Source organism: Balaenoptera acutorostrata, chromosome 6 (genome assembly GCF_949987535.1).
Source record: "Balaenoptera acutorostrata chromosome 6, mBalAcu1.1, whole genome shotgun sequence".
NCBI lineage: Eukaryota > Metazoa > Chordata > Mammalia > Artiodactyla > Balaenopteridae > Balaenoptera > Balaenoptera acutorostrata.
The window spans coordinates 123052575-123078120 of record NC_080069.1 but is presented as its reverse complement, the minus strand read 5'-3'; the positions used below and the strand labels follow the sequence as shown (position 1 = coordinate 123078120).

Below are 25546 nucleotides of genomic sequence, written 5' to 3'. Positions count from 1 at the left end.
TGTTCCCATTTTTAGTTGGGAAATAAGAGACTGCATGTTATTCTACCCACGGGCCTGAATGGGGCTGCGGAGAACATCCACGACTCTAAGACCTATGTGGGTAGCAGAAGTAGAGCAGTGGGGTGAGAATGCTCAGGCTTTGGGGCCAGAACGCCGGCTCCGGGTTCTCCTCGTGCCCCTGAGCCCTCATCTCCGGGCCTCCCCTTCCCCGCTTGTAACTGGAGGTGATAATACCTGTCTGGGCCATCACCCTGCAGACAGCAGAGCAGCCCACACGCAGTGACTGTTCGCATCTCCGCGCTGGGGGCTCAGGAGGGAGCAGGTGCGCCCCGCGGGCTCTCTGCACGGAGGGATCGGGAAAACCCGGATAACCCGGCCGCCGGCCTTGCGGGAGAGCTGGTGGGCGCAGTGCGGGGGACGCAGCTCCCAGAGCCCGGCTTCTGAACCTTCTGGAGCTCAGGTTCTTCGCTTCAAACTTGGAAGGTAAGGGCCCCTGTACGGGGGTGTCCCGAGATTGATGGAGACTCCACGCAGAGACACCGCCGGGGCCGGTCGGACGCTCTGGACGCGGTAGCCGCCGCTCCCCAGCGGGCGCGAGGACGGACGGACGCGACCGCACAGGTGCCCCAGCCCAGGAGAAACGTTAGGGCCCCGACTCCGCCCCGCGAATCTCGGGGGCGGGGTGCTCTCTCCTCCCTGGGCGCTGCTGCAGGGCGAGCTCAGGATGTGAACAATCGAGGGGCACATGAGCATTTCCTGTAGGTATCTTCTTCCTAATTCAGTTTTCAGAAAGTGCAGGAGAAGGGCCGGAACCGGCCACCTTTTGGGTTAACGCCTGTAAGCAGGAGGCACGGGCGGCACACTGTCCCTTTAAGGCGTTGAGCCAGGTCGAGGCCTTCTGCTCCTCTCCGCTCCCCGTAGCTGCCCTCCGAGAGGCCGGCTTTGTGCGTTTGCCCCGCCCCGGCAGCCCCCGCCCCGCGCGCACGCGCATGCGCACTGTTGCTCCCCGCACCGCCTAGTTGAGCTCGGCCCGGCTCCCGCCCAGGCGGCTACCGACGCGAAGCCTTGAGCGCCCGCCCCCGTCCCCCAACCGCCCGGCAGGTAAGTGGGGACCGCCCGGCCGGTAGGCACGCCCCGGGGGCGCGGGACCGGGGCCGACGCTGGCGCCCCCCGCGCCGCCCGCCGCCGCACGTGTTCCGGCGGGCCCGGCCCGGCGCCGGTTCAGCCCCGCCGGGCCTCCCGGCGCAGAAGCCCCGCGCCCGCCGCCTCGCCTCCGGGCGCCCGCTCTGCGCCCCTCCTCCCCGCCAACCGCCCGGGCCCCGGCGGCCCCCTCCCCTGACCCGAACCCGCCCCAAACGGACCCGCACGGACCGCCGAGCCCCGGGGACCCCCGGCTTCTCCCACTCCCAGCGGTCAGGTGACAAGCCCCCGGCCCCGGGACTGCGATTTCCTCCTGCAGCCGGCGTGCGTCCCCCCTTTGCCTCCAGAGAAAGACCCCTGAGCCACTGAGACATCCAGTGCCTGGATGTGGCGCGCTGTCTGCTCTTCTCTGCTGCAGAGGCGCTCTCACCCTAACCTGCTGCTCACCCCCAGCCGGGGGCAGCCAGGCCCCATCTCCCCCCGCGCGAACCCGGGGCCCCAGGGGTGCGGGGCTGCCGGCATGAAGGGAGAGACCACCACGCTCTTGCTGTGGAGTCTCAGACCCCTTCCAGTCCGGCCTGCGAGAGCCATTTTGGGGGATGTGGAAGATGCTCCTTGGTAGTCCTCTCACCCTGTTTCTACCCGCCCAGGTCCGCTGTCGACACTGCCTCTGAGGTTGGCTCGGCCCCGTAGGAGGCGGAGAGGTAAGCCAGAACGCCCGCGTGTCTGAGAACCCAGGTGGGGTGCGGAGAGCCGGGTTCCCTCGTTCTCAGTGGGCCTCGTTACCGCCCGTCTTCCCACATCCAGGGGCCCAGTCTCTGGGGTGGAGTCGAGTAGTTTGCATTTTACCAGCAGTCCGGGAGAGCACTCCGAAGAAGTTCGGACGCTCAGCCTTGGGTGGTGAGGCTCCCCTAGGTGCCAAGAGGGAGCAGGTAGCAAGCGATCTGGAGGCCGGCTCCAAACCTTGAGCCGAGAGGTTGTATTTCTAAAAGTTTGCTGAATTTTTGTGTTGATGTTCTGTGCGTTAATGTTTTGCTGGCCGAAGTGTTGGGCAGGGGTTGAGCTGGGAGGGGTTGGGCACCGTTTCTGTAAGACCACCTATCGTATGTATCGCCTGCTCCTCACCTGAGGGCAGCAAGTTTGCGGGAGTCACACCACACCTCCTGGTGGGTCTTGATTCTTACTCTAGGAGGAGCTGCTCAGGCCTCTGGGCTGCCCTTTCCACCCCAGATGGAGCCTCTTCAGTGCCCACTGGTGTTTAGGTTGGACGGGCCCTGGGCTTCCCTCCTCTCAGCCCTAGTTGTGGTCTGCCTTTCTCAGATGCTAGGTTCTGTGAAACAGACCATCCAGCTCTCGTCCTTGGCTCCTTTCCCCCCACTTGTCCAGCCCACCCAGGGGAAGGCAGCACTTGGGTTAATTGGCACGGCCTGCTTGCGCTAAAGATAATCACCAGGTAGGCAACGTTTCCTGAGCACCAGCTTTGTGCTAGCACTTTGCCCCCACCCCGGCAGCTTTATTGACCTGCCCCTCCCCTCCCCCACCCTACTGCTTGGGCTTTGCGCGCTGCCGGATCCATTCCTGGGCCGGGATCCTCGCTGCAGGTAACCGGCTGTGGCCTCACGGGTGCACTGCGCAGCTGTGTTGCGTTGTGATTTCGCTCCCCTCCTCTTGGATGAAGACTTCGGGATGTGCTCTTTTTGATGGCTTCCGTTCCGCCTTGGTGTGTCAAGGAGCTTGTGCAAGCTTCCAGTTTTGAGCTCCGAGCTAGAATTTACAAGGTGTGAACGCCCTGGATTAACGGTGGCTCCAGCTTCCGGGAGTTGGCTGGCCAGTGATGCTTGCAGGATGTCTTGGTGGCTCTCTTCTGGAAAGGCGCCTTCCCTCGTTTCAGGGTCACCTGGTGTGCTTCTGTGCCACGTGTCCAAGTCGCGGAGTCTATTCCTGTGATAGAGGAAACCAGTTTCTTACCATGCAGCATTTGAGGGGTTCCCGTTTTCATGCCGAAACCTAATTGAGCTGCAGTCTCTTTCCCTCCTCTGCAGTGAGTTTGCTTGCAGAGTGTCCTTGCGTACTTCAGGTTGCTTCTAGGAAGGCTAGCGCTGGCGACTCCAGCAGGCAGGGCTGGCTCCAGTCTGTGCTCTCCGGCTGTGTCTTGTCGTTGCTTCACCAGGGACGGAGAGCCTCTCGGCTGTTAGCGTATTGGAAGCAGCCTTGTGTCTGCAGCCTACACGTGGTGACCTTGGAGTCCCGGAAGGTGTGGACCACTGGGGCCTGTTCTTGTGTTTTCAAACGTGGTTGGTAGCACTTTTTTTTTTAAAAAAATTAATTAATTAATTAATTTATTTTTGGCTGTGTTGGGTCTTTGTTGTTATGCATAGGCTTTCTCTAGTTGTGGCGAGCGGGGGCTACTCTTCGTTGCAGTGCGCGGGTTTCTCATTGTCGTGGCTTCTCTTGTTGCGGAGCACAGGCTCTAAGCGTGCAGGCTTCAGTAGCTGTGGCATGTGGGCTCAGTAGTTGTGGCTCGCGGGCTCTAGAGCTCAGGCTCAGTAGTTGTGGAGCACGAGCTTAGTCGCTCCGCGGCATGTGGGATCTTCCCGGACCAGGACCAGGGCTCGAACCTGTGTCCCCCGCATTGGCAGGCGGATTCTTAACCACTGCGCCACCAGGGAAGCCCTGGTAGCACTTTTGCATCACTTGGGATGCATTTAAGGATTTGGATGAGTTCCCAAACTTCTACACCCTGTAGCTCAGTCTCCTGTAATTTGGCGTGTTTGTTTCCTGACAAGAAGTCTTTGGTTGATTTGGTTTTTTTTTTTTAAATGCATCAAGGGCTCTTTGAAGAGAATTAGTTTTGTCTGCCTGGGCTGTGCTGCGTTTCAGATGTGCGGGTGACAAAATAGGAAGCAGCCCTGAAGGTGGGTCTTGGATCTGATGACAGAAGGGACGAGAGCAGCACAGAACCTGCAAAGGACTAGCGAGGAGTTACATGCAAAGGACTAGCGAGGAGTTACGTGCAGAGGACTAGTGAGGAGTTACCTGCAGAGGGCTAGCGAGGAGTTACGTGCAGAGGACGCTTAGTTTGGAACGGCACCTGCTACAGGGCTCAGTGAGGTGGTCAGATTTTTTAAATTCTTTTTCCTAGAAATTAATTTTTGAAGTGTGGCTTGTCTGTTGTCCTCGGCCCCCCACTGTAGGTTTGGATTAGCAGGCAGCCCTTGCCACTGTGCGTCCTCCAGTCGGAACTGTGAACTCTCCACCCGCGTCGCCCTGCCTGGTGGGCTGCAGAGCCATGGCAACCGAGGAGAAGAAGCCCGAGGCCGAGGCCGCCCGAGCACAGCCCACCCCATCGTCATCAGCCACGCAGAGCAAGGTGCGTCCCTGAGGGCTCCTGGGGAACCGCCAGGGCACGAAGGCTGGGAGACCCTCGGAAATATTTCAAGCCTGGAACTCTGTTCCCCTCCCCGCCCCCCACTTAAATATTGCCAGTTTTTACTCCAAACCACATTCCCAACCAGTGCTGATAGTGGGCCGTGTCGGGGATTCCCAACCTGTCACCTGGGGAGGGGGCTTCACCAGCAGTACACATCCTTGGTCTTGATCGTAAGAGTCTGTGTGGGACCCGGGAAACGCCTCTTGTTCAGCACCTCGCCCCTGGCCGCACAGTTCCCTGCGGAGGGCGGTGTGCAAACCCGTCCTGTAGACCGCAGGCGGCAGGCGGGCCCCTCACCAAGGGCGCAGGCCTTCAGGTGTGCGTCGGGGAGCCTGACCTTGGGTAGGTGGGCTGCCGAAGCAGGGCTGGGGCTGCCGGGGCTTCCAGCTGCACCGGCAGGGGACTGCCTGGAGGGCAGCCTGGGTGACGGGGGCTTCAGGAGAGGCAGGGCTTGTGAGGGGACACGCGGAGCCCGGGTTTAGGCGGGTGCACCCTGCTGGACGAGAGCTCTGGGAAGCGCTGTCACAGGGTAGGTGTGAGCGTGAAATTCGGCCTGGGCGCCAGCTGCACACTGGCCATCAGTGGGTTTGGACAGTGGTGGTTACTTTTCGCTGACTAGTACTCTCTCTTTAACAGCCCACACCTGTTAAACCAAACTATGCTCTGAAGTTCACCCTGGCCGGCCACACGAAAGCTGTGTCCTCCGTGAAGTTCAGCCCGAACGGGGAGTGGCTGGCGAGTTCGTGTAGGTGCCCCTGGGGCCTCCCTGCGTGTCCCCTCGATGTGCCCATGCCGGCTGTGACTCTGAAGGGACGGGCCCGGGCCAGGGGGGCGGCCTGGGGGTGGGTGCCGAGGACCACGGCTCCCTGGGGGAGGCCTGTGCTGTGGGCAGCCCAGATTTTGGCCCCTGCATGACTGGAGAGCTCGGTTGCTTTTCATTCCTTTCTTTCAGCTGCAGATAAACTCATTAAGATTTGGGGAGCATACGATGGGAAATTTGAGAAAACCATCTCCGGTCACAAGCTGGTAGGTCTCAACCCTGGGCAGAAGTTGCTGCTGGACGTGGGTTGGGGCCCATCTCCCGGGCGTGTCAGGTTAAGATTGAACCTCCCTGCCCCCAGTTTTTGGGGTGGTTACTTGCCTCTTGGTTTTTTAAAAAATTAATTAATTAATTAATTTTTGGCTGCATTGGGTTTTCACTGCTGTGTGTGGGCTTTCTCTAGTTGCGGCGAGCGGGGGCTACTCTTCGTTGCGGTGCGCGGGCTTATTGCAGTGGCTTCTCTTGTTGCGGAGCAGGGGCTCTAGGCGTGCGTGCTTCAGTAGTTGTGGCACACGGGCTCAGTAGTTGTGGCTCACGGGCTCAGCTGCTCCACGGCACGTGGGATCTTCCCGGACCAGGGCTCGAACCCGTGTCCCCTGCATTGGCAGGCGGATTCTCAACCACTGCACCATCAGGGAGGTCCACCTCTTGTTTTTCAAGCAAATAGTTTTGACTTCCGCAGATGAGTTTCTGCCCAACTGTGAGGCCTGGCAGAGCCACCGAGAACAGGCTTCTGGGCCCGGCCTGCGGGTTCAGTCCGTATGGTCAGCACGAATAGAGGGAGTGACTTGCTTAGTTATGTTCAGTTGGACGTTGAGGATTTGACTTTTGCTGGCTAATCCCATTTTGCTGAGATAGTGACTGTGTGTTTCCTCCCCCAGGGAATATCTGATGTGGCCTGGTCCTCAGATTCTAACCTCCTTGTTTCTGCCTCAGATGACAAAACCCTGAAGATATGGGACGTGAGTTCGGTAAGCCGCACGGGCCCCCCCTTGGGAAGCGTGTGCGTTTGGGGAAGGGGCTTGGGGTGGGACTGCATTTGGGGAGCAGCTGTGCTTGTCGTCAGAGGGGCTTTACAGCTGTGGCGGGTCAGGTGCTGGTGGGTTTAGCCTGACGGCCGATATTTGAAGAAATAACCACTGGGAATGACTTAGTCTCACAATACTTCCTCTCAGGGAAAGTGTCTGAAAACCCTGAAGGGACACAGCAATTACGTCTTTTGCTGTAACTTCAATCCCCAGTCCAACCTCATCGTCTCGGGCTCTGTGAGTTTGGGGCCTCCCCAGGGGCGGGGGTGAGCGGGGGGCTGTCCTGGGCTGCTCTGGGGGCTCGGGGGCCAGGGAGTCTGTCCCCTCCGTCACCCTGGCGAACCACTGCCACCTGCCCCTCTGTCTCCAGTTTGACGAAAGCGTGAGGATATGGGACGTGAAGACGGGGAAGTGCCTCAAGACCTTGCCCGCGCACTCGGACCCCGTCTCAGCCGTGAGTCCCCCCCGCCCAGCCAGTGGGCGGCACTCGCCCGACAGCAGGGCCGCGAGCGGAGACTGGGCTCCGGGTCCGTGCCCGTGGGAGGCGGGGCGGGAGGCGTCCCGCACGGAGGCTTACGGCACAGGCGGGGGCAGCGCGGGGGCAGCGTGGAACCACCTTTGGGTGGGCGGGTGGGCGGAGGGCCCCGGTGTCCGGCGGCCCAGCCGTGGGTGAGGCGGTGGGAAGGTGGGGCCCCGCGAGCGTGCTACACGCGCGGGCCGAGGCTGCCGCCAGTGTACAGGATGGACAGGCAGGGGTTAAACTACACGCGTGTCATAAACGGCTCCATTTACAGACGGCCAAAGTATTTCTTTGTCAGCAAAGAGCCCAAAGTGGTTTCTTAGCCAAGTTTGCATTTTGAAAAGTGGAAGGGATCACATACAAACAGCTTGTTCGCTGTTACCGAGCAGATGGTCCTCAGGTTCTAGAATTGTGGAGGTGAGTGACTTCAGCCTTGGAAGGCCTTTGTCCAGCGGAGGCCGCGGGCAGAGCCCTGACCCCTTGTGGGACGCGTACCGTGTGCGGGTCGAAGCTGCCTGGCGCGGTGCTGGCCCTGGGTCACGGCCGGTGCCTGCGGCTGCGGGGCAGGCGCCCCTGCGGTCTGGGCTCTGGGCCCTCCTGAGCCTGTGCCGTCACTCCTCTGTCCTCCGCGCTGGGGGCCCGGTCTGAGCCAAGCTGGCTTCCAGACAGGCCGCAAATGGGCACATGTGAAGTAACCAAGAAACAGTCGGAGTGAGGGCCATGAGTTGAAAGTGTTCTGTCTGTGTTGCAGTGGTCAGGGGTGGGGCTCTGATCGCAGACGATGGTAGGATTTTTAAAGTCTTTGCTTCTTACAAAAGTAACGTGTGCTTATTTTTAAAAAGGCAAAAGGCAACGTAGCGCGTAGCAAATCAGAGTCTCCTGAGCTCCCATCCTCAGAGGCAACTGCGCGCAGCTGGCAGCTACCGTCTGGGTGTTTTGGGTTTTTAAGTACGTGTTTTCCAGCCCGCCCCCTCTTGTTGGATGGCGGTGGTGCTACAGGACAGCGGTGTCCCGCTCCAGCTCGCCCACCGCGGAAAGGTCTCGGGCACCTTCCGGCTCTGTGCCTGCAGGTGGTCGACACTCTCTGTCGTCCCCCCATGGACGCTGGCTTGTGACGTGCACTTTATGGAGAGAAGGGCAGGGCACGTCTGTTGAACAGCCTTGCACGCTTGTGCCACAGCGTCTGTGGGCAGGTGTCGGGGGAGCTCCGGGTCTGCGAGCGGTCAGCCTTCGCGAGGCCAGTCCTGGATCAGAGCCCTCGGGGTGCGTGGGCTTCCTGCGGTCTTCCGCCCCCTTGAGTCCAGCTGCTGTCCCCCTGCCTGCCTGGACTCCCCCGTGTCAGTGCTTTCCTGAAGCCCCTGCTGTCCCCTTCATCCATCCCGCCCCCTCTCCGCAGCCGCTGGCCTGTGCGTTTGCCTCACTTGCCCACTCTCTCCCTCCTCGGTGCGTCTGCAGGTGTCACCTCCAGAGAGCTCAGAGCGGCTGTCCGTCTGAGTCGAGACTTGGCGTCCCCGCTGGGGTCTGTCTCGCCCCCCCATTCCTTCTGGGTAGCGCTGACTTTCTGGCCGTCTTGCCTCACACCCGCGCGCTGGTCTGCCAGCGTGTGCCGGCGGTGCTGTCCGGACATGGCTGGAACAGAGCGGAGCGCGGCCCTGGTGGTGCAGGCTTTGGGGCCCTGTCAGCTCGTCATCACCCAGCGAAGGGGCTTCGATCAGATCATAGTTTGCAGGTTCAGAGGGATGCGTGTGATGAGATCCGCTGCTGTGAGTTTTAGAGAACACGGCTTTGGGAGGCTGACGAGCACGTAGCTCAGGTTGAGCGGGGGGGCGGGGGGGGCTCCGTCAGCACCGCCGGGGGAGCAGGACGAGGACAGGGACAGCGGCTCTTCCCGGGCCATGCCACCCACGCGGCGACCGCCAGCCACACGCGGTAGCACCGCAGGCTGAGACATGCAGGAGGGGGCAACACGTAGGCTTCCAGCTTCCGAAGATTCAGTGCGACGGAAAGAAAAAGTGTCTCGTTTATAACTTTTAGCGTTGGTTACGTGTTGAAATAGTATTTCAGGTACATTGGGTTAAGTAAAAACCTGTCAGGTTTGTTTCGCCCGTTACTCCCCTGCCACAGCGGCGAAGCAGTTGAAACGGCACACATGGCTCCATCATGGGCCCCTCGACAGTCTGGACAGCAGTTCTCCAAGCGTGGCCCCCGGACCAGCCTCTGCGGGGCGTGTGCCAGACGTGCAGATTCTCGGGGCCTGGCGCTGGGCTTTGACGAGCCCTCCAGGTGCTTCTGGTGCACGGGGGTTTGTCCCCTGGGGATGCTGCTGGCATCTCGTGAGTCAAGGGCGGGGAGCTGCTACACGGGGCAGCCCTTAGCAGAGGAGCGTGTGAACCGTGCGTCAGTGGTGTGAGGACCGGACGCTGGTCTGAACCGTGGCGGCAGGCGGGCGGCCCCAGCCCCGTCCCCGAGAGGTTGACCCGGGCGCGACCCCCCCATGGGACAGGCATCACACAACATTAGCAGGAAAGAGGGCGTTCCAGCGGGGGGGTGTGTTGTAAAAAGGCTTTTCCCGCCCAGGACTCAAATGAAAACGAGGGGAATTTATGATGAACTCTCACTTCTGACGTCGCGATTCCTTCTGTGTACGCTGAGATTGAGTTGGACAAAAGAAAGAGGACAAACCCAAAGGCAGACCACTTAGGAGGAAGGGACTGGTCAGGTTGCCATTTCTTTATCAGAATGTGTATCTCGCCTCTCTGTAGTGGGCAGAGTTAGGCATTCAGATAAAATCACTGGTGTGGAAATATCGCAGGTCGGCTTCTGGGCCCGGCACCTGATCTGGACATCGCACCTCTTCCCAGGCACAGAGTTTGGAGCAGCCTGGATCTCGTTCCTGCCCTGTCTGCAAAGCTCGAGTGTCCCAGGGGTTGGTGTCCGGCCCTCGGAGCAGTAACCTGGCCGTCTTCTGATTCTGGGGTGCTCAGCAGGCAGGGTTACGTGGGCGGGAAAGCTCCGGAGCTTCTGAATAAGTGGGCGTCCTTCTCCTGACTTTTCTGCCTTGTTGGATGGAAGTCGGGGAAGCCCTGGTCCTGCTGCCCCCACGGCCGTGCGGGTCCACAGACATGCTCTGGGCAGCGGGGCCTCTCCGCGGAGCCAGCGGGTCTGGGTTGGTCGAGTTTGTTACTCTTCAGTGGTGCGTCTTGTAGTAAGTGATTTAAATACTCAAGACCTGTTTCAGGGTTGGTTTTCTTTTTATGGTTCAGTCTTCCGTCGTGAAATAAACTGACGGTTGCTTGAGACATCAGGTAAAAATGACCGTTTTATCCACGTTGCTTGTGGTCTACGTTAGAATCCTTGGGAAATCAGAATTTAAAGCTTGCTCAGAATGCAGCAGGGTATGTGTCCCTTTGTCGGGGGTCGGTGAACAGAAGGCCGTCCAGGTGAGGCGCAGTCTGTGTTGATGCTCTGAAAGTAAGTTTCTTTTCTCCCCTCCCGCTCCTTCATCCCCAGGTTCATTTTAATCGTGATGGATCCTTGATAGTTTCAAGTAGCTACGATGGTCTCTGGTAAGTGAAAGAACTTTACTTCGTTGAGTCAGCAAGCGTTTAACGGGCTCCCCTTGCACCGTTGTGCCTCTGGGCGTCCGGCGGAAGCCTCTGCCTCGAGGGGCTTGGGCAGGCGGGGTGGCGGTGAGCGTGGCCGGGAGAGTGGGCTCCTGTCGTCAGGAGGCCCCAGCCAGAGACATGGGGAGGCGCTGCTGTCCTGGACGTGGCTCCCCGTGGACCCTGAAGGGTGCGCGTCCCAAGCTCGTGGCGCTGGTGGGGAGGTGGAGGAGAGGTGTGCTGACGTGAACATCCGAGAGTGTCCCGTCGGGGCCGTCAGGGTCCTGAGCAGGTGGATGCAAACAGGTCCCATCACGGAGGGTGAGGAGGAAGGGCGGTGGGGGCACCGTCTCCTGCAGAACATCCGGTCTAAGCGGATCACGCTCCTGGCCTTGGCGCTGGTAGTGTAAGTGCCTTCTGGATTCTTTAAGACACACGAGGGAAGATGCGGAAATAAACGTTTTAAATTTAACTCGGCACATGTGGGTATAAAGCATTAGGAGGTATCTGGGCTTGGAGGGTTGCGCGTCACAGCTCACCTGGTTACCGGGGAGGGGAACCTGGGGAGGGGACGGGGCGGCAGCAGCCACCGGCCGGACCGATGGCCCGAGAAGGACTTCCCAGCTACGCGGGAGAAAGACAGTGTGGCTAGAAATTTGTCTACATTTAGCGAAAATAAAATAGAGAAACTCGAGTAACATAAGTGATACGTGTAAAAATACCATGGAAGAAACGAAGCTCAGGGTACTTACCGGGTGCTACCGTGGCGGGGCTGGCTGAACACCCTCAAGAAAGGCTGTCAGGTTTGGGTTAAAAGCCCTTCTGACTCTTGTTGTTTTCAAGAAACACACCTAAGACAAAGTGATGAGTCAAGGCTCGGAAAAGAAGGATGGGCAAGTGGGGTCGGGCAGATGTGAAGCAGAGACAGAGTATCAGCCAGGGAGATGGTGACAGAAATGAACCAGGTAGAGCTGACGGGAAGGCTGAGAAAGCTCAGGCACCAGGCCCCACGGCAGCCCAAAGCTGCCTTGGAGAAACTAGAAATACAGGGAGCTGAAATGTTTGTGAGTGAGTTCAACATGCTGCTTTGACTCTGACAGCAGGGGGCTTGGGACTTAGCAGGGCTGAACGATGCCACAGGCTGTGTATTTGCTACCTGTGAGGAGTAAAGCGTGTCCTGTAAACAGAAATGCGAGTTTTCTTAAGCATGTGGCACATTCTCAGAATTGCTCGTGGACTGCCTCTAAAAGCGTTCCAAAGAAATTAGGGGGGAAAAAAAGCATGCCAAAAAAAGTAAGAGGAGAGGAAAGTTGTAAAGTTAAAAGGTGGAGAAAGGGGAAAATGACAGGAAAATTTAAATAAGCTGTATTCTTAATAAGGCCAATAAAGTGGTTAGCCTTTATAAGCCTAAGTAAGGAAAAAGAGCAAAAAAGTGCAAGACAGAGTTAGGGGATGGGGATTCCCTGGCGGTCCAGTGGGTAGGACTATGCGCTTCCACTGCCGTGGCCCGGGTTCAATCCCTGGTTGGGAAGCTGATATCCAAGGCGCGAGGCGTGGCCAAAAAATAAAAAATATAAAGGGGGTGGAAAAGAGCCGTTTCGGGGGATGAGGGACGAGCAGGAGCATGCCTGGCCCACCTCTGAGCAGGATGTTGAGACAGGGATTAATTCATCTTCCTAAATTGAGGAAGGGGGTCACCACGGCAGAGACTGGAAAAAGTGATTAAAGGTCTGAAAACTGTATGGGCCCTATGATTTCACACTGGAAATGAGTTAAATAACAGAAACTTCTAAGGCTGTTGGAACTGGACCACAGGACAAGATGGGGAGCCCCCTGGTTCATTTCTCGGTCCAGCATGACCTACCTCCCCTAGCTTGATTGCTAGTCCAAAAAAGAAAACCACGGAGGACACTCCACTAGTGAATCTTGAGGTCACAATCCCCAGGAAAATGTTACAGACTGAGTCCACAGTGTGTGGAAAAATAGTATGTCGTGACCAAGTGGGTTTTTGAGTCATGAGACGATTGTAGTAATGTACCAACCAATAGGAAACTGATAATCTAATAATTATACCAAGAAATTGGAGGCAAAGATCCATATAATTTCTTACCGGAATAAGTCAGGTAGGCACCTGATAAAATCCAGCAGCCATTCCTAATAAAAACTCTAGCAAAATAGGCCGATATCACAGACTGTTTAACAGAAACTTAATAATCACGTTTATAGTAAGTGGTAACGTGCTAAATCCATTTCTACTGAAATCGGGCAAAAGTCATGCCCATCTCCTTCAGCATTTGTTGCTATTTGGAATTTCTAGCTAACGTGATAAGAAGATAAAGTAATTGTGTCAAAACTGGATGGAGACTTATCTCTTTGTAGGTGGTACATTTGTATGTTTTTTAAAACTTAAAAATCACGTATTTGTACTTTACAAATAGGGACTCATTTAAGCCTCGTAACCGTCCTGTGACTCGGGTCCTGGATGGTCGCCATCCCCTATCCTCGGTTGGGAAGCTGAGGCAGGGATAAGCCTCTGCCCGCCATCCCCCGGCTGGTCAGCGACAGAGCCAGGGTCCGGAGCACACCTCGGGCTCTGGAACCCAGGCTCTGAGCCACCAAGCCTGCTAGTTACAAAACACGGACAAGCATTTGGTGAGGTCACTGTCTGCAAATTGACAGTTTTTCGCTACCCTGGGAGCTGCCAGTTAGTGGATGAGAACAAGTTCCCCCGTAAGAGTCACAAAAGCATTGGGGCACTTAGGATGTGATTAACAAGAGAGCAGGGCCTGTGTGCAGGAAATGGTAAAATGTAACCAGAGGGACGCAAAGCAAAGAGGGGGGGACGGGGGACCAGGCACGTCCTTATTCTGGCGGTGGGGAACGCCCGTCTCCTGGGCTGATACGCTGTAAGCGGTTCGATTTAGAACCCCTCCAACTAGATAAAATGAATTTAAAATTCTTAGAGAAGTGTAAACTGAGTTCTCTGCCAGTAGAATTAAGAAAACGAACAGGGAGGTGAGGAGTGCTGTTTCTGGGTGTTAAAACCCGAGACACCGTTACTGCGGCCCCCAGGGCGGGATTGGCTCAGAAGGGCTGCAGGTGGGACAGAGTGAACGCTTGGGCGATAACCCTTGCATTCCCATTACCTGTAAAACCCGCGTGCCCTCGACCCAACGCCCGCCCCTATCGCTGGGCATCTGTGCTCCGGAAGCATCCGCATGAGTACACTGCCATGGTTCCCAAAACAGGGTGTTGTGTTGGCAGAAATCACAGAGACACTGAGATTGCAGTGACGGGATACCTGGCATGTCCCATTGGGGACTAGCGGCTCTTTGAGTGGGTTCGCTTGCTCCTGAACTAGAGGACGTCCAGAAAAGTGCCTACGATATCCTGTTTTTTATAAAAAAACACTCTGCCCCAGGGACCGTGTGCTTGGTGTGTTTGCGCGTGGAGAGCCCTGCAGGGACACAGGTTGGGCTGTTGGCCTCACGGCCGTGGGTGTGCAGAGAGGGCCAGTTTCCCTCCTTGGCTGTCCCACCTGTCGCGCTGAGCACGCTGCTTGTGGTGGAGGCAGCAAGAGCGCAGGCGTGCAGTCTGCACGTGCCGCACCCATTCTGGTCCCTAGGACTCAAGGGAGTGGTTGTGAACGATGACTGGAAAAACGAGATAGGACTGGCTGTGGATTGGTCCTGAAACGTCTGCATTGAGAGCCGTGGAATGTAGGAAGCCGCTTGTAGTCACCTGCTGTGCTCATTGCTTTGCAGTCGGATCTGGGACACCGCCTCGGGCCAGTGCCTGAAGACACTGATCGGTGAGTACTGCCGGCTCTTGCCTGCAGGGGGGCCATGTCCCAAGGGACAGTCTGCCGGGTTGGCCGTGGCAGCGTCTCCCACGCTTCCTACCCTCCGTCTGTGGTTCTCTGGAGCCTCCCTTTCTCCCTGCCGGACCTGCTTCCTCTGGGAGGGCTCCTCCTCTCCTGACCGGCTCCGTCTCCCACCCGCTCCTTCCTGATTGGCTCTGCCTTCTGGCCCTGCGTGGCGCTGCCCGGCGGTGTCCTCTGAAGGACCCGCGAGACCCTCGGACTCTGCCCGCGCTCAGCAGACCCTTGTCTTCCTCCCCGGCCTTGGGGACCCTCCGCTTGGGTCATTCCTTGAGCAGATGGGGTCGAGCCCCTGCCCTCAGTGAGCCCTGTCTGCTGGGGGTGCAGAGGTGGGCGGGGAGGATGCGGGCAAGGGGCCCCGAGGTCTCTGCACATGGGGCTGGGCTGTGCCTTGGGGAGGAGGGGAGGGCGGCACGGAGTGGAAGGACAGCGTGTTCTGGGCAACAGCTGGTGCTGCCGGGGGTGGGGGGTGTGTGGCCAGAGGGTGGCCTCGGGCCTGGGAAGGCGACGGGGAGGGATGGAGCCCTGGAGGGGTCGGGTCACTGACTCCGCGGGAAGGTCTTTGCAGTGTCGCAAAGACCTGTTGAGCAGGCAGGGCCGCCAGGGCGGGGCGCCTACCTGAGCCTCCTGCCCCCGGCTGTCCTGGGAACACGCGTGGCTGTGAGAGTGCGCTGGGACCAGCGTGACAGGATACCGCGGGCTGCGCGGCTTCAGTAGCAGAGACCCGTCCCCACTCCCCGGAGGCTGGACGTCCAAGGTCAGGGCTGGGCCGGGCCGGCTTCTCCCGAGGCCGCTCCTTGGCCTTCTCAGCGTGTGCTCGCATGGTCGTCTGCTGCGTGGGCTCCTGCTGTCCCCACCTCCTGCTCTGACAGGGACGCCCCCCCGCCCCCCGCCTTATTTTAACTTAACCCGCCTCCAGGGCGCTGTCTCCGAGGTGCGGGCTAGGGCTTCAGCAGAAGAACCGGGGAGGGACACAGCGGCCTCTGTGGTTTTCTTGCTCTGCGAGGGGGGCCACCCTTCTGACGCGCGTCCTTCCCCCGACCGCGGCATCACCCCGTGTCTGTCGCGCTGTCTTCCCCCCCGAGGCCTGGGCGGCCACCTCCGCCCGGCGGGAAGTGTCCTCGTGTCCAGTCGGCCGAGCACGGGCAGTCCCTGCAGCCGCCCCGCCGCTGGGCGGGAAGCCGAGGCCAGAGAGGTTGACAGCCAGCAGCAGCGAGCGGTCTGGGGCCGGGACAGGAGGGGTGGTGGGGAGCGGAGTCCAGTCCCGCTTCTAACCTCGGGTCTGGGGCGTTAGAACCTCGGGCCATTGGCGGGCCAGCCCCGCTGTGCTTCGCCGTCGGAGCCCGGTTAGACCTCTGGGCACTGCCTCCCGTCGTCCGAGCTGGGGGGACGGCCTTCCGTGTGGCCCAGCGGCCGGCTGGCCCCCGCCTGCTTCTCGTGGGCATTCTCAGTGTCTGGGACCAGTCGGAGGGAGCAGAGGCCCCGGTGCGCGGGGGGCAGGCCTGGGCCTCCCGAGGTGGTGATGCGCGTGCCGCTCCCTGCCTGGTGCTCGGGGTGCGTGGCCACGCCGGCCCCCACCAGGGCGCGCGCTCCCGTGCCAGCGGCTGAGGGGGTGCCGGGGCCTCTGGCCCGCCTTCCCAGGGCCACCCGGGGCGTGCGCTCTGACCCCGAGTGTCGGGAGCAAGGGTGTGCTGTGACGTCGCCAGGGTGCTTTCCAGGGAGAAATGACACGCCTTCCACTATAACCACGCAACCGGAGCGCCCACCCGAGCCACTGCGTTCTCGGGGGGATAGTTTCTCGGTTTAGCTGGGTGTTTGCAAACTCCCTCCCGTGAGGAAGGCGATCCCGAGGCCGACTGGCTGCAGGGCCTTCGCTCCTGAAGTCCTCGTGTCACGGGGTCACTGGGAGAACTGGCTCTCACGCTGGCTCGAGCAGTGGGTGAGGGAGGTGGCCGGCCCTGGGGGACGCCCGCGAGGGGCGGTGTCAGCGCAGGTGGCGGTGAGGGAGCCCCCCTTCCCGGCAGAGCCAGTGCCCCGCTGGCAGCCGTCTCTGTGCTCCGTGCAGACGATGACAACCCTCCCGTGTCGTTTGTGAAGTTTTCTCCGAACGGCAAGTACATCCTGGCCGCGACCTTGGACAAGTGAGTGCTTCCATCCCCGGCGTGGTGTGCGGCCAGGCCCGCCGCCCCCCAGGGCCGGACTCCCAGCGTGAAAGAGGATTCACCCCGCTGGGGCTGGGCTCCGGACGTGGGTGCCACGCTGGGAGGGCCCGTCTGTGCAGGGGCTGGATCTCAGGTTGTTGGCTCCGTGGTCACTGTGGCCCGTCCTGTCGGGTGGTGGCAGGCACGGTGGCCTCGAGGTGCTCCCCGTTCTGCCCGGGCACCCTGTTTCTCCCCCGACAAGCTTCTGGGCAGATGTCACCGGCCATCGGCCGCCCTCCTGGGAGGTGGCTGGCGCTCGGCCTCCTGTGCACCGTGGGCTGCCCTCAGGTGGGCTTGCAGGGTCGGCCCCATGGGAGGAGGAAGGACTGCCCTGGACGGGGCTTCTCCTGTCCCTTTCTGGCAGCAGCGAGGACCCCTTACTGGCTTAGGGACACTGAGTAGCTTCCTTTAGAAAAGTGTCCTTGACCCACAAATGCCTGGAGGTCCCACACTCTGCTCGGATGTCCTCACGGTCCCTGGACGCCGTGCGGGGCACCTGCACCCGGAGGGGGTGGGGCGGCCGCGGGGGAGCGCACTGACCCGCCCCCTCTGCCTTGCAGCACGCTGAAGCTCTGGGACTACAGCAAAGGCAAGGTGAGCGGCGGGCATGGGCTCGCGGAGGGGTCGTGCAGGGTCCTGGGCTGTGGCCAGAGGGGCCCAGAAAGCGACTCTGTCGCGTTGGTTTGGTGCACGTTGCCTGACGACTCAGGTTAAAGCTTGCCTGGGCGGGTTGTGCGGTGGGGGTCACGGTGCTCTTCAGAGCCGTCCAGTCGGCTGTAAGGTGCCTGGACGGGGGCATCACCTGGGATGCAGGGCGGTCGTGACTGAGCAGACATCCCCTGGCCGTTTCAGTGCCTGAAGACGTACACGGGCCACAAGAATGAGAAGTACTGCATATTTGCTAATTTCTCCGTCACTGGAGGGAAGGTAAGTCGTCTCCCAGCTCAGGAGCTGCTCCCGGCCCCTTCTTGAGACAGGCCTTGTACTCTCAGCCACAAAACAAATAGGAGTTTCCTGTTTTTTAACCAAAATGAAGTCACGCCACACAAAGTGCTGGTGACTCTCAATTGTTTGGGGATGTCCTGTCCCGCCTGCTTGGGGCCCCCAGGCTCCGTTGTCACGCTGAGGCCTCCTGGGAGTTGGTCCCCGGTGGGTTCTGGTTCCTTGCGGGCGGCCCTCGCCCAACCCTCAGACTCAGACTAAGGAGCTGATGGTGACCAGCAGCTGAGCCGCGACTGATGGCAAACGTCAAACATGGCGATTGAGTTGAGAAAACAGCTTCTGTCCCAGAGCGCCTCGAGGCGCGTGGCGGGCCGTGCATCAGGCTCTGGACGGGAGGAGGGCAGGGGCTCAGGGCCCACACGGGGGCGGGTGTGCCGTGGGGTGCAGGGTACTGTCCGTCCACATGTGCGCCCTGACCCCGCTTTCTCCCCCCTCATCTGCGACCAGTGGATTGTGTCGGGCTCGGAGGACAACCTGGTCTACATCTGGAACCTGCAGACCAAGGAGATTGTACAGAAGCTTCAGGGCCACACAGGTGAGCTCGGCGTCTGTGCCGCTGCCCTCCTGCGCCTGGTGCCCCGGGAAACCTGACCCAGCGCGTGTGGGCACCTTGGGCCACCTGCTCCGCCGCCTCTCCTCGCCCGCGGGTGACTGGGGGACGCTGCCCGTTGTGGGGCTGCTTTCGGGGGGGTGGTCTGGTCCTGGCTCCCGCAGGCTGAGGCCACATCCCGAGGCCACAGCCTTTATTTAACCTCTTCTTCCTGTCGGCTGGGCTGCCCGGCCCCAAAGTCCACGCGGGCGCTGTGGCCTGTCCTGCGTGGAGATGGTGCAGGGAGCGGGGACGCCCGCCGTCCACTCCGGCTGCTCTGGCTCCTCTCCGGGGCTCTGCCCTCCAGGCCGCCGCTCTTCCCCCGTGCTCAGCGGAGAGTGGTGTTGAGCCCTTTGAGAATCAGATCAGAGTGACGCCCTCTTCCGTAAGAAGGCAGCTCTGCCCGGGAGCAGGGCCTGACCCTGGAGGCCGGCACCGGCCTTCGGCCTCCATCGTCGGCCTGTTGCTTCTGCTTCTCTGCTGTGCGGGCAGGACGCTCAGAGGCTCATTTGAAGCCACTCAGGCCAGAGAGAAGATTCTGGGGTTCATTTTATTTAAAAGCTACAAACGCATTAACCGGACCGACCCCAAGTGGCAGCTCGCGGCATCTGCCGTCCCTGCCCTGGTGGACTCGCAGAGTTGGCCCCTCGGGGCGCCCTGGGGCCCAGCGCTGGTGCAGGGGGGCAGCCCCGGGCTCTGGTCCAGGTGCAGAGGGCGCAGTGCTGACACCGTGAGACCCACAGCGGCCCCCCCAGCTGTGCCCCCCGCCCATGCGGCGCCCCAGCCTCCGGGCTGGGTTCTGGGCTGGGTGCCCCTGCTGTCTTCCGCTCGGGCCCTGGGCTCTGTGTGCTGAGTGCACCGCGGGCGGGGCCCTGTGGGGAGGGGCCAGGTCCAAGGAAGGCACTGTTGTCGGCTGTCCATTTCCAGATGTCGTCATCTCGACGGCCTGTCACCCGACCGAGAACATCATTGCTTCGGCCGCCCTGGAGAACGACAAGACCATCAAGCTCTGGAAGAGTGACTGCTAGGCCCGCCGTGCGGAGGGAGTGTCGGGAAGCCCACCCGGACTGGCGAGAGCGCGGCTCTCGGAGGGGCTCCCGTGGTCCAGGCCCGGGGACCGGAGGGGCCTGGGCCTGAGCCGCCTGAAGACGACTTGGCTGGGGCGTGTCTCCCACTGGAGGGTTCTAGAAGTTGCTGGTGAAGTTTCTCGCCAATTCCTCTCTCACCGTTGGGGAAGAGTTCCTAGTTTGTATTGTGTTCAAAGAGAGTCAACAGAAATTTTTAATTTTTTATTACAAAAAGGTGAAGTTCAATTTACCACGAGTTGTGTGTTTTTCCAGTAACTGTTCTGTACCGTTTATGCGATTTTATTACCCAGTGCCAGCGCTGTGACCCGTTGCTGCCTCGGCTTCTGGCCGCCAGCCTGGCCCGCCCGAACTCGGGGGTTGCCCCTGTCCGTGCTCATCAGATGCTCTGGCGACACCGTCCTGCCTGTAGCAGTGGCCACGTGTCCTGAGTCTTTCTGGGAAGTGCAGAGTGGTGTGCGCTGATGTCCGGGTAGAAGCCTTCTGTGTTTTGGGGTCGTTGCCCCGTGCTGTTGGCGTGGCGACCACACTCAGGGCTTCCGTTTGTCCCACGGGTGGTCACACGACAGGCAGCGCCGCGGGCTGTAACGAAGGTAGGGTCGTGTGCGCGTGCGGCAGCCGAGTTCTCACGCCAAGCTTTCCTCCATGTGGCTCTTCTAGGAAGTCTCACAGTTGGCAGGAGGTTGAAAGGATTTTTCTCACGAGACAGGTCCCCCGAGTGACGTGCCCACTCTTTCCTCGTCCACGCGGGGTCCGGGGCCGCAGAGGGCGAGTCAGCCGTCCCTGCAGGCTCATGGCGTGTAGATGTGGGGCCGCGGGAAGGAGGTGGCGGCCCTAGTTGGGATGGGGCCGGGGAGCCCGTGATGTCGTCCTATGGACCGTGGCGGACGCTGGCGAGGGCGGGGGTGTGGGCGCCCGGGTCTGGGGCGCACAGGCTGGTGCCCGCCCCCGCCGCCAACCGCGGGACCCACGGGCTTGGGAGCCGGCCCCTCGCAGGGAGCTGGCTGCCATCCGCCCTCCTCGCCCACCCAGCGGCTCTGCTCGCTGGGTCAGGGGCCTCTTCCTGCCGGCGGGAGTGGAGTGTGGGGCGCACCGGACTGCAGGGCAGTGTTGTCGCGGAGCCGCTGCCGTCCACGGGGACCCCTCCCTGCAGCCAGGCCACCCTGGGGTTCCGATCCCGCCTGCGGCCCCGAGACCTTTGCGGGGGAGGCGCGTCCCCTGCCTGGTGCTGGGCGGCGGGGCCAATCCTTGGGCTCCGGGGGTCCCTGCAGATGGGGGAGCGGTAGCCCACCCCCCAGCGGCCGCTGTGGCCCAGAGAGGACAGTCGCACCGGCACCTGGAAACGAGCCTCCCGCCGTTCCCCCCACCCCGACGTGGGAAGAAGCCATGCGGACGCTGGCTGTCGTAGGAGCGAGTTGCTCCGGTGAAAGGACCCCCGTGTCTGCAGCGTCCGCACGGGGGACGCTGAGGCCCCCGCGTCGGTGGCAGAGGCCTGGCTGGCCTCGGGATTTCGGAGACCTTGAGGTTCTTTGGGTTTTGTTGGTTCCGGTGTCGGACTCGCCCCGGAGGGAGGGGCATGCGTGTAGAGTTCCGTGTCCTTGAATATAGTTTATTTTTTCTACATTTGAATTCTCTGTTGTAGATTTATGTAAAAATATTCTCTTTTTGAAAATAAAGAATTTCCTGTCTTGTAACTGTGTCCCCGCGAGAACTGTTTACCTTTCTTTCCGTGTAGCGGCTTCCGGAGTGGGAGGCGGACCCCGAGGCGGTGCTTCTTGCTGCGCAGGCTCTGCAGTGCCACGTGCGCTAGCGGAAGGTTCTTGGTCTTTAAAAAATGCCATTTTCTTACTATGACGATTCTATATTTGTGCTAATTATCAACAGTAGGAAAAAAAAAAGCAACGATAATAAATCACCCAGATGCCTCTTACCACTAACATTTTGGGGAATATCTTCTATTATATTAAAAACAAAAACTTTATTGTAGAACATTTCAAACGTACGTAAAAGTGGAGAAAATCCCTGTATTCGATCATCTAATTTCAAAAACTTTTAACGTCTTGTTTCAGGCATCCCTCCCTGGTTATTTTAGTATAAATCCCAAATGTTTTATAATTTAAGCAGTGAATTCATGGTATCTCTAAAAGATAATTCTCCAAAAGCATTACCCCAGTACCGTTTTCACACCTAAAATATGAATTCTTTAATCAAATATCTAGTGTCCAGGTTTCCCTAGTCGTCTTAATATCGTAAAGTGTATGTGCCTACGTATGTACACACAGGTACATATACACATACGTACGTATACACCCGCGCACACGTACACAAGCTTGGTGTGAACCGGGCCCCAGCAAAGCCCCCGCCTGTGTTTCCTTCTTGAACCTCCAGGTTCCCCCGTTTCTCCCTCGGCATCTCTGTGGAGACTGGGTCACTTGTCCCCTAGGTGTCCAGGTCCGGGTTTGCTGCCTGCACCTCCAAGGGGCTGCCGACCACCTTCCCGTCTCCCCGTTTCCTGAGAGCCAGAGTGGACCGACCGCCACCCCTCTCTGTTTAAATCGTTGGTCAGGTTGCTTCTATTTAATTTGACCATCATTTTAACTGGGTCCTTAAATGAGCCCTGCATTTAAAACTCACAGCAGTTTGTGCTCTGGACATAAAGGGGGAACCTGGTTCAGGGCATCTTTGGCCTTGCCTTCCCTGACCACTCCCACCTTCTCTGCTCACCCCACAGAGGTCGTCTGCTTTGGATTTGTCCGCTAAGGCTCTGGAATGGTCCAGGATGTGAGCTCCTGGGGCTGGGGTCCTCTCCTACCTGGTCATCCCACAGAGGATGGCTGCTCAATTACTATTTGTCCCCCGAATGTCCGTGATGCTGAAGAGACGCACATGGAAACTTTGAAGCCACCAAGGCCTCAGACCTCAGCCACCTGCGGGACCTGGTCTGACCACCAGGTCACCTGCCTAACCTCCCCTGCCCCACTCCTGCTCCCACGCTGAGACACACTGACAGGAAGTGGAAGCCACCTGGGTGTCCTGATGTCCGCTCCCCGGCCCTGCCCCCGACCCTGTGGCTGGGGATGAGGAGGTGAAGGCACACCTGCCCCAGGTGCAAAGATGCCAATACAAGAAAGCTGTGATCCACTTTTTATGATGAAAAATGCCAAGCATCTCATTAAAGACCTAAATGTAAGGCCAGACACTATAAAACTCTCAGAGGAAGACACAGGAAGAACACTCCATGACATCAATCACAGCAAGATGCTTTTTGACCCACTTCCTAGAGAAATGGAAATAAAAATAAACAAATGGGACCTAATGAAACTTAAAAGCTTTTGCACAGCAAAGGAAACCATAAACAAGATGAAAAGAAAACCCTCAGAATGGGAGAAAACATTTGCAAACGAAGCAACTGACAAAGGATTAATCTCCAAAATATACAAGCAGCTCATGCAGCTCAATATCAAAAAAACAAACAACCCAATCCAAAAATGGGCAGAAGACCTAAACAGACATTTCTCCAAAGAAGATATACAGATTGCCAACAAACACATGAAAGGATGCTCAACATCACTAATCATTAGAGAAATGCAAATCAAAACTACAATGAGGGGGCTTCCCTGGTGGCGCAGTGGTTGAGAATCTGCCTGCCAATGCAGGGGACACGGGTTCGAGCCCTGGTCTGGGAAGATCCCACATGCCACGGAGCAACTGGGCCCGTGAGCCACAATTACTGAGCCTGCGCGTCTGGAGCCTGTGCTCCGCACCAAGAGAGGCCGCAACGGTGAGAGGCCCGCGCACCGCGATGAAGAGTGGTCCCCACTTGCCACAACTAGAGAAAGCCCTCGCACAGAAACGAAGACTCAACACAGTCATAAATAAAATACATAAATAAATAAATAAAAGAACGTGAATTTCTAAAAAAAAAAAAACTACAATGAGGTATCACCTCACACTGGTCAGAATGGCCATCATCAAAAAATCTACAAACAAGAAATGAAATGGAGGTATTTGTAATGAGGTGGATGGAGTTAGAGTCTGTCATACAGAGTGAAGTAAGTCAGAAAGAGAAAAACAAATACAGTATGCTAACACATATATACGGAATCTAAGGGGAAAAAAAAAAAAAAGGCCATGAAGAACCTAGTGGCAAGACGGGAATAAAGACACAGACCTACTAGAGAATGGACTTGAGGATATGGGGAGGGGGTGGGGTGAGATGTGACAGGGTAAGAGAGTGTCATGGACATATATACACTACCAAATGTAAAATAGATAACTAGTGGGAAGCAGCCGCATAGCACAGGGAGATCAGCTCGGTGCTTTGTGACCACCTAGAGGGGTGGGATGGGGAGGGTGGGAGGGAGGGAGATGCAAGAGGGAAGAGAAATGGGAACATATTGTATATGTATAACTGATTCACTTTGTTATAAAGCAGAAGCTAACACACTATTGTAAGGCAATTATACTTCAATAAAGATGTTTAAAAAAAAAATCTTAGCCAAATATTAGCAAATTGAATCCAGCACTGTGTAGAAAGTATAATAAATCACCACCAATTGGGGGTTAGCCAAGGAATGTAAGATTGGTTCAACATTCAAAAATAAATCACTGTAATTTACCACATGAAAAAAAAAAATCTACAAACAGTAAATGCTGGAGAAGGTGTGGGGAAAAGGGAACCCTCTTGCACTGTTGGTGGGAATGTAAATTGATACAGCCACTATGGAGAACAGTATGGAGGTTCCTTAAAAAACTAAAAACAGTATGGAGGTTCCTTAAAAAAAACACACAAAAAAACTAAAAATAGAACTACCTACCACCCAGCAATCCCACTACTGGGCGTATACCCTGAGAAAACCATAATTCAAAGAGTCATGTACCACAGTGTTCATTGCAGCACTATTTACAATAGCCAGGACATGGAAGCAACCTAAATGTCCATCGACAGATGAATGGATGAAGAAGATGTGGCACATATATACAATGGAATATTACTCAGCCATAAAAAGAAATGAAATTGAGTTATTTGTAGTGAGGTGGATGGACCTAGAGTCTGTCCTACAGAGTGAAGTCAGTCAGAAAGAGAAAAACAAATACCATATGCTAACACATATATATTGAATTAAAAAAAAAAAGGTTCTGAAGAACCTAGGGACAGGACAGGAATAAAGACGCAGACGTAGAGAATGGACTTGAGGACACGGAGAGGGGAAGGGTAAGCTGGGACGAAGTGAGCGAGTGGCATGGACATATATACACTACCACATGTAAAATAGCTAGCTAGTGGGAAGCAGCCACATAGCACAGAGAGATCAGCTCGGTGCTTTGTGACCACCTAGAAGGGTGGGATAGGGAGGGTGGGAGGGAGACGCAAGAGGGAGGAGATATGGGAACATATGTATATGTATAGCTGATTCACTTTGTTAATACAGCAGAAACTAACACACCAGTGTAAAGCAATTCTACTCCAATAAAGATGTTAAAAAAAAAAAAGCCAAGCATCTCAAAGAGCCTTGAAAGTAGAGTCGCACGGGTGTTTGTCCACGCGGCACACACATGTATCACACAGCCGTGTATCACAGACCCCTGTGTCGCACCCCCGCCTATGACCCGCGCGCGTCACGCCCACGTGTCAGTGTGGACACGTGCAGCACACATTGTGTAGCGATGCACCCCCGTGCACCACACGCCCTCGTGTCCGCACAACGAAAAACAGTGGTTAGATGCCACGAAGTAAGTGGCAATGCCTTAACCGTATGCGTGTTGTTAGACCCGAAGGCCTCTTCCATCCTTGTCAAGGGGAGTGCTAACCTTCTCTCCTTTCATACAACACGCCTTAGCTTTCGCGCACTCGCTATTTAAAGGCCCCGCGCACGCGGCTCCTTTCGCTTACGGCGACTTCGGGTTCACGCTTCAGACACGTTGGTGAAAGCAGTCGCATCCAACGGGGAGCGCGACTAAGTCCTTTCTAAGTCGCTATATTATTTTAGCGCGATGAAAAAACTTCTTTCTAGTGTTCTAATATATTCATAAAACCAGCCAATCATAGGCTGAGAGAAATACCCGGAAGTCCGAGCGTCCCTCAGGAAAATAGATTCCCCCGGAAACAAAACAGGGTTGGTGCGCACTTCCTACAGCGACACGCCTCGCGGAAATGGCTCGGAACTTTCTGCGGAAATGGAAGTGGTTGGTAGCGAATCAGAGGACGAGGAAGGAAGAGCCGCTCCACGGACATCCGGACGCGGCCCT

The 25546-nt window shown here is 57.8% G+C and overlaps 1 protein-coding gene and 1 non-coding gene across 4 annotated transcripts; one reads left to right on the top strand and one right to left on the bottom strand.

Moving 5' to 3' along the window:
- The first annotated feature begins 961 nt into the window (after positions 1-961).
- WDR5 (WD repeat domain 5) lies at positions 962-19525 on the top strand. 3 transcript variants are annotated; one of them, XM_057548532.1, is made up of 16 exons: positions 962-1101; positions 1791-1844; positions 2461-2593; positions 4335-4510; positions 5207-5315; positions 5523-5596; positions 6272-6361; positions 6566-6655; positions 6789-6872; positions 10449-10504; positions 14305-14351; positions 16486-16561; positions 17182-17215; positions 17474-17548; positions 18071-18158; positions 19140-19525. In XM_057548532.1, the coding sequence occupies exons 4-16, from the start codon at positions 4430-4432 to the stop codon at positions 19238-19240; spliced, it is 1005 nt and encodes a 334-aa protein (XP_057404515.1). In that variant the 5' UTR covers positions 962-1101; positions 1791-1844; positions 2461-2593; positions 4335-4429; the 3' UTR covers positions 19241-19525. The 3 variants fall into 3 exon arrangements, with proteins under 3 accessions (XP_057404515.1, XP_057404514.1, XP_007194488.2); XM_057548531.1 differs by lacking the exon at positions 2461-2593; XM_007194426.3 differs by lacking the exons at positions 962-1101; positions 1791-1844; positions 2461-2593 and adding an exon at positions 3414-3434.
- Positions 19526-25004: 5479 nt separating this feature from the next.
- On the bottom strand, positions 25005-25130 carry LOC114235580 (U6atac minor spliceosomal RNA). Its single transcript, XR_003621728.1, has one exon. It is a non-coding gene; the product is annotated as a U6atac minor spliceosomal RNA (small nuclear RNA).
- Positions 25131-25546: the final 416 nt, after the last annotated feature.

Bases quoted from the DNA above. Each gene is read 5' to 3' on its own strand.
- WDR5 (XM_057548531.1), top strand. From the start codon at position 4,430: ATGGCAACCGAGGAGAAGAAGCCCGAGGCCGAGGCCGCCCGAGCACAG. The intron at 6,873-10,448 runs GTGAGTCCCCCC...CTTCATCCCCAG, and splicing joins ACTCGGACCCCGTCTCAGCC to GTTCATTTTAATCGTGATGG. The intron at 16,562-17,181 runs GTGAGTGCTTCC...TCTGCCTTGCAG, and splicing joins CTGGCCGCGACCTTGGACAA to CACGCTGAAGCTCTGGGACT.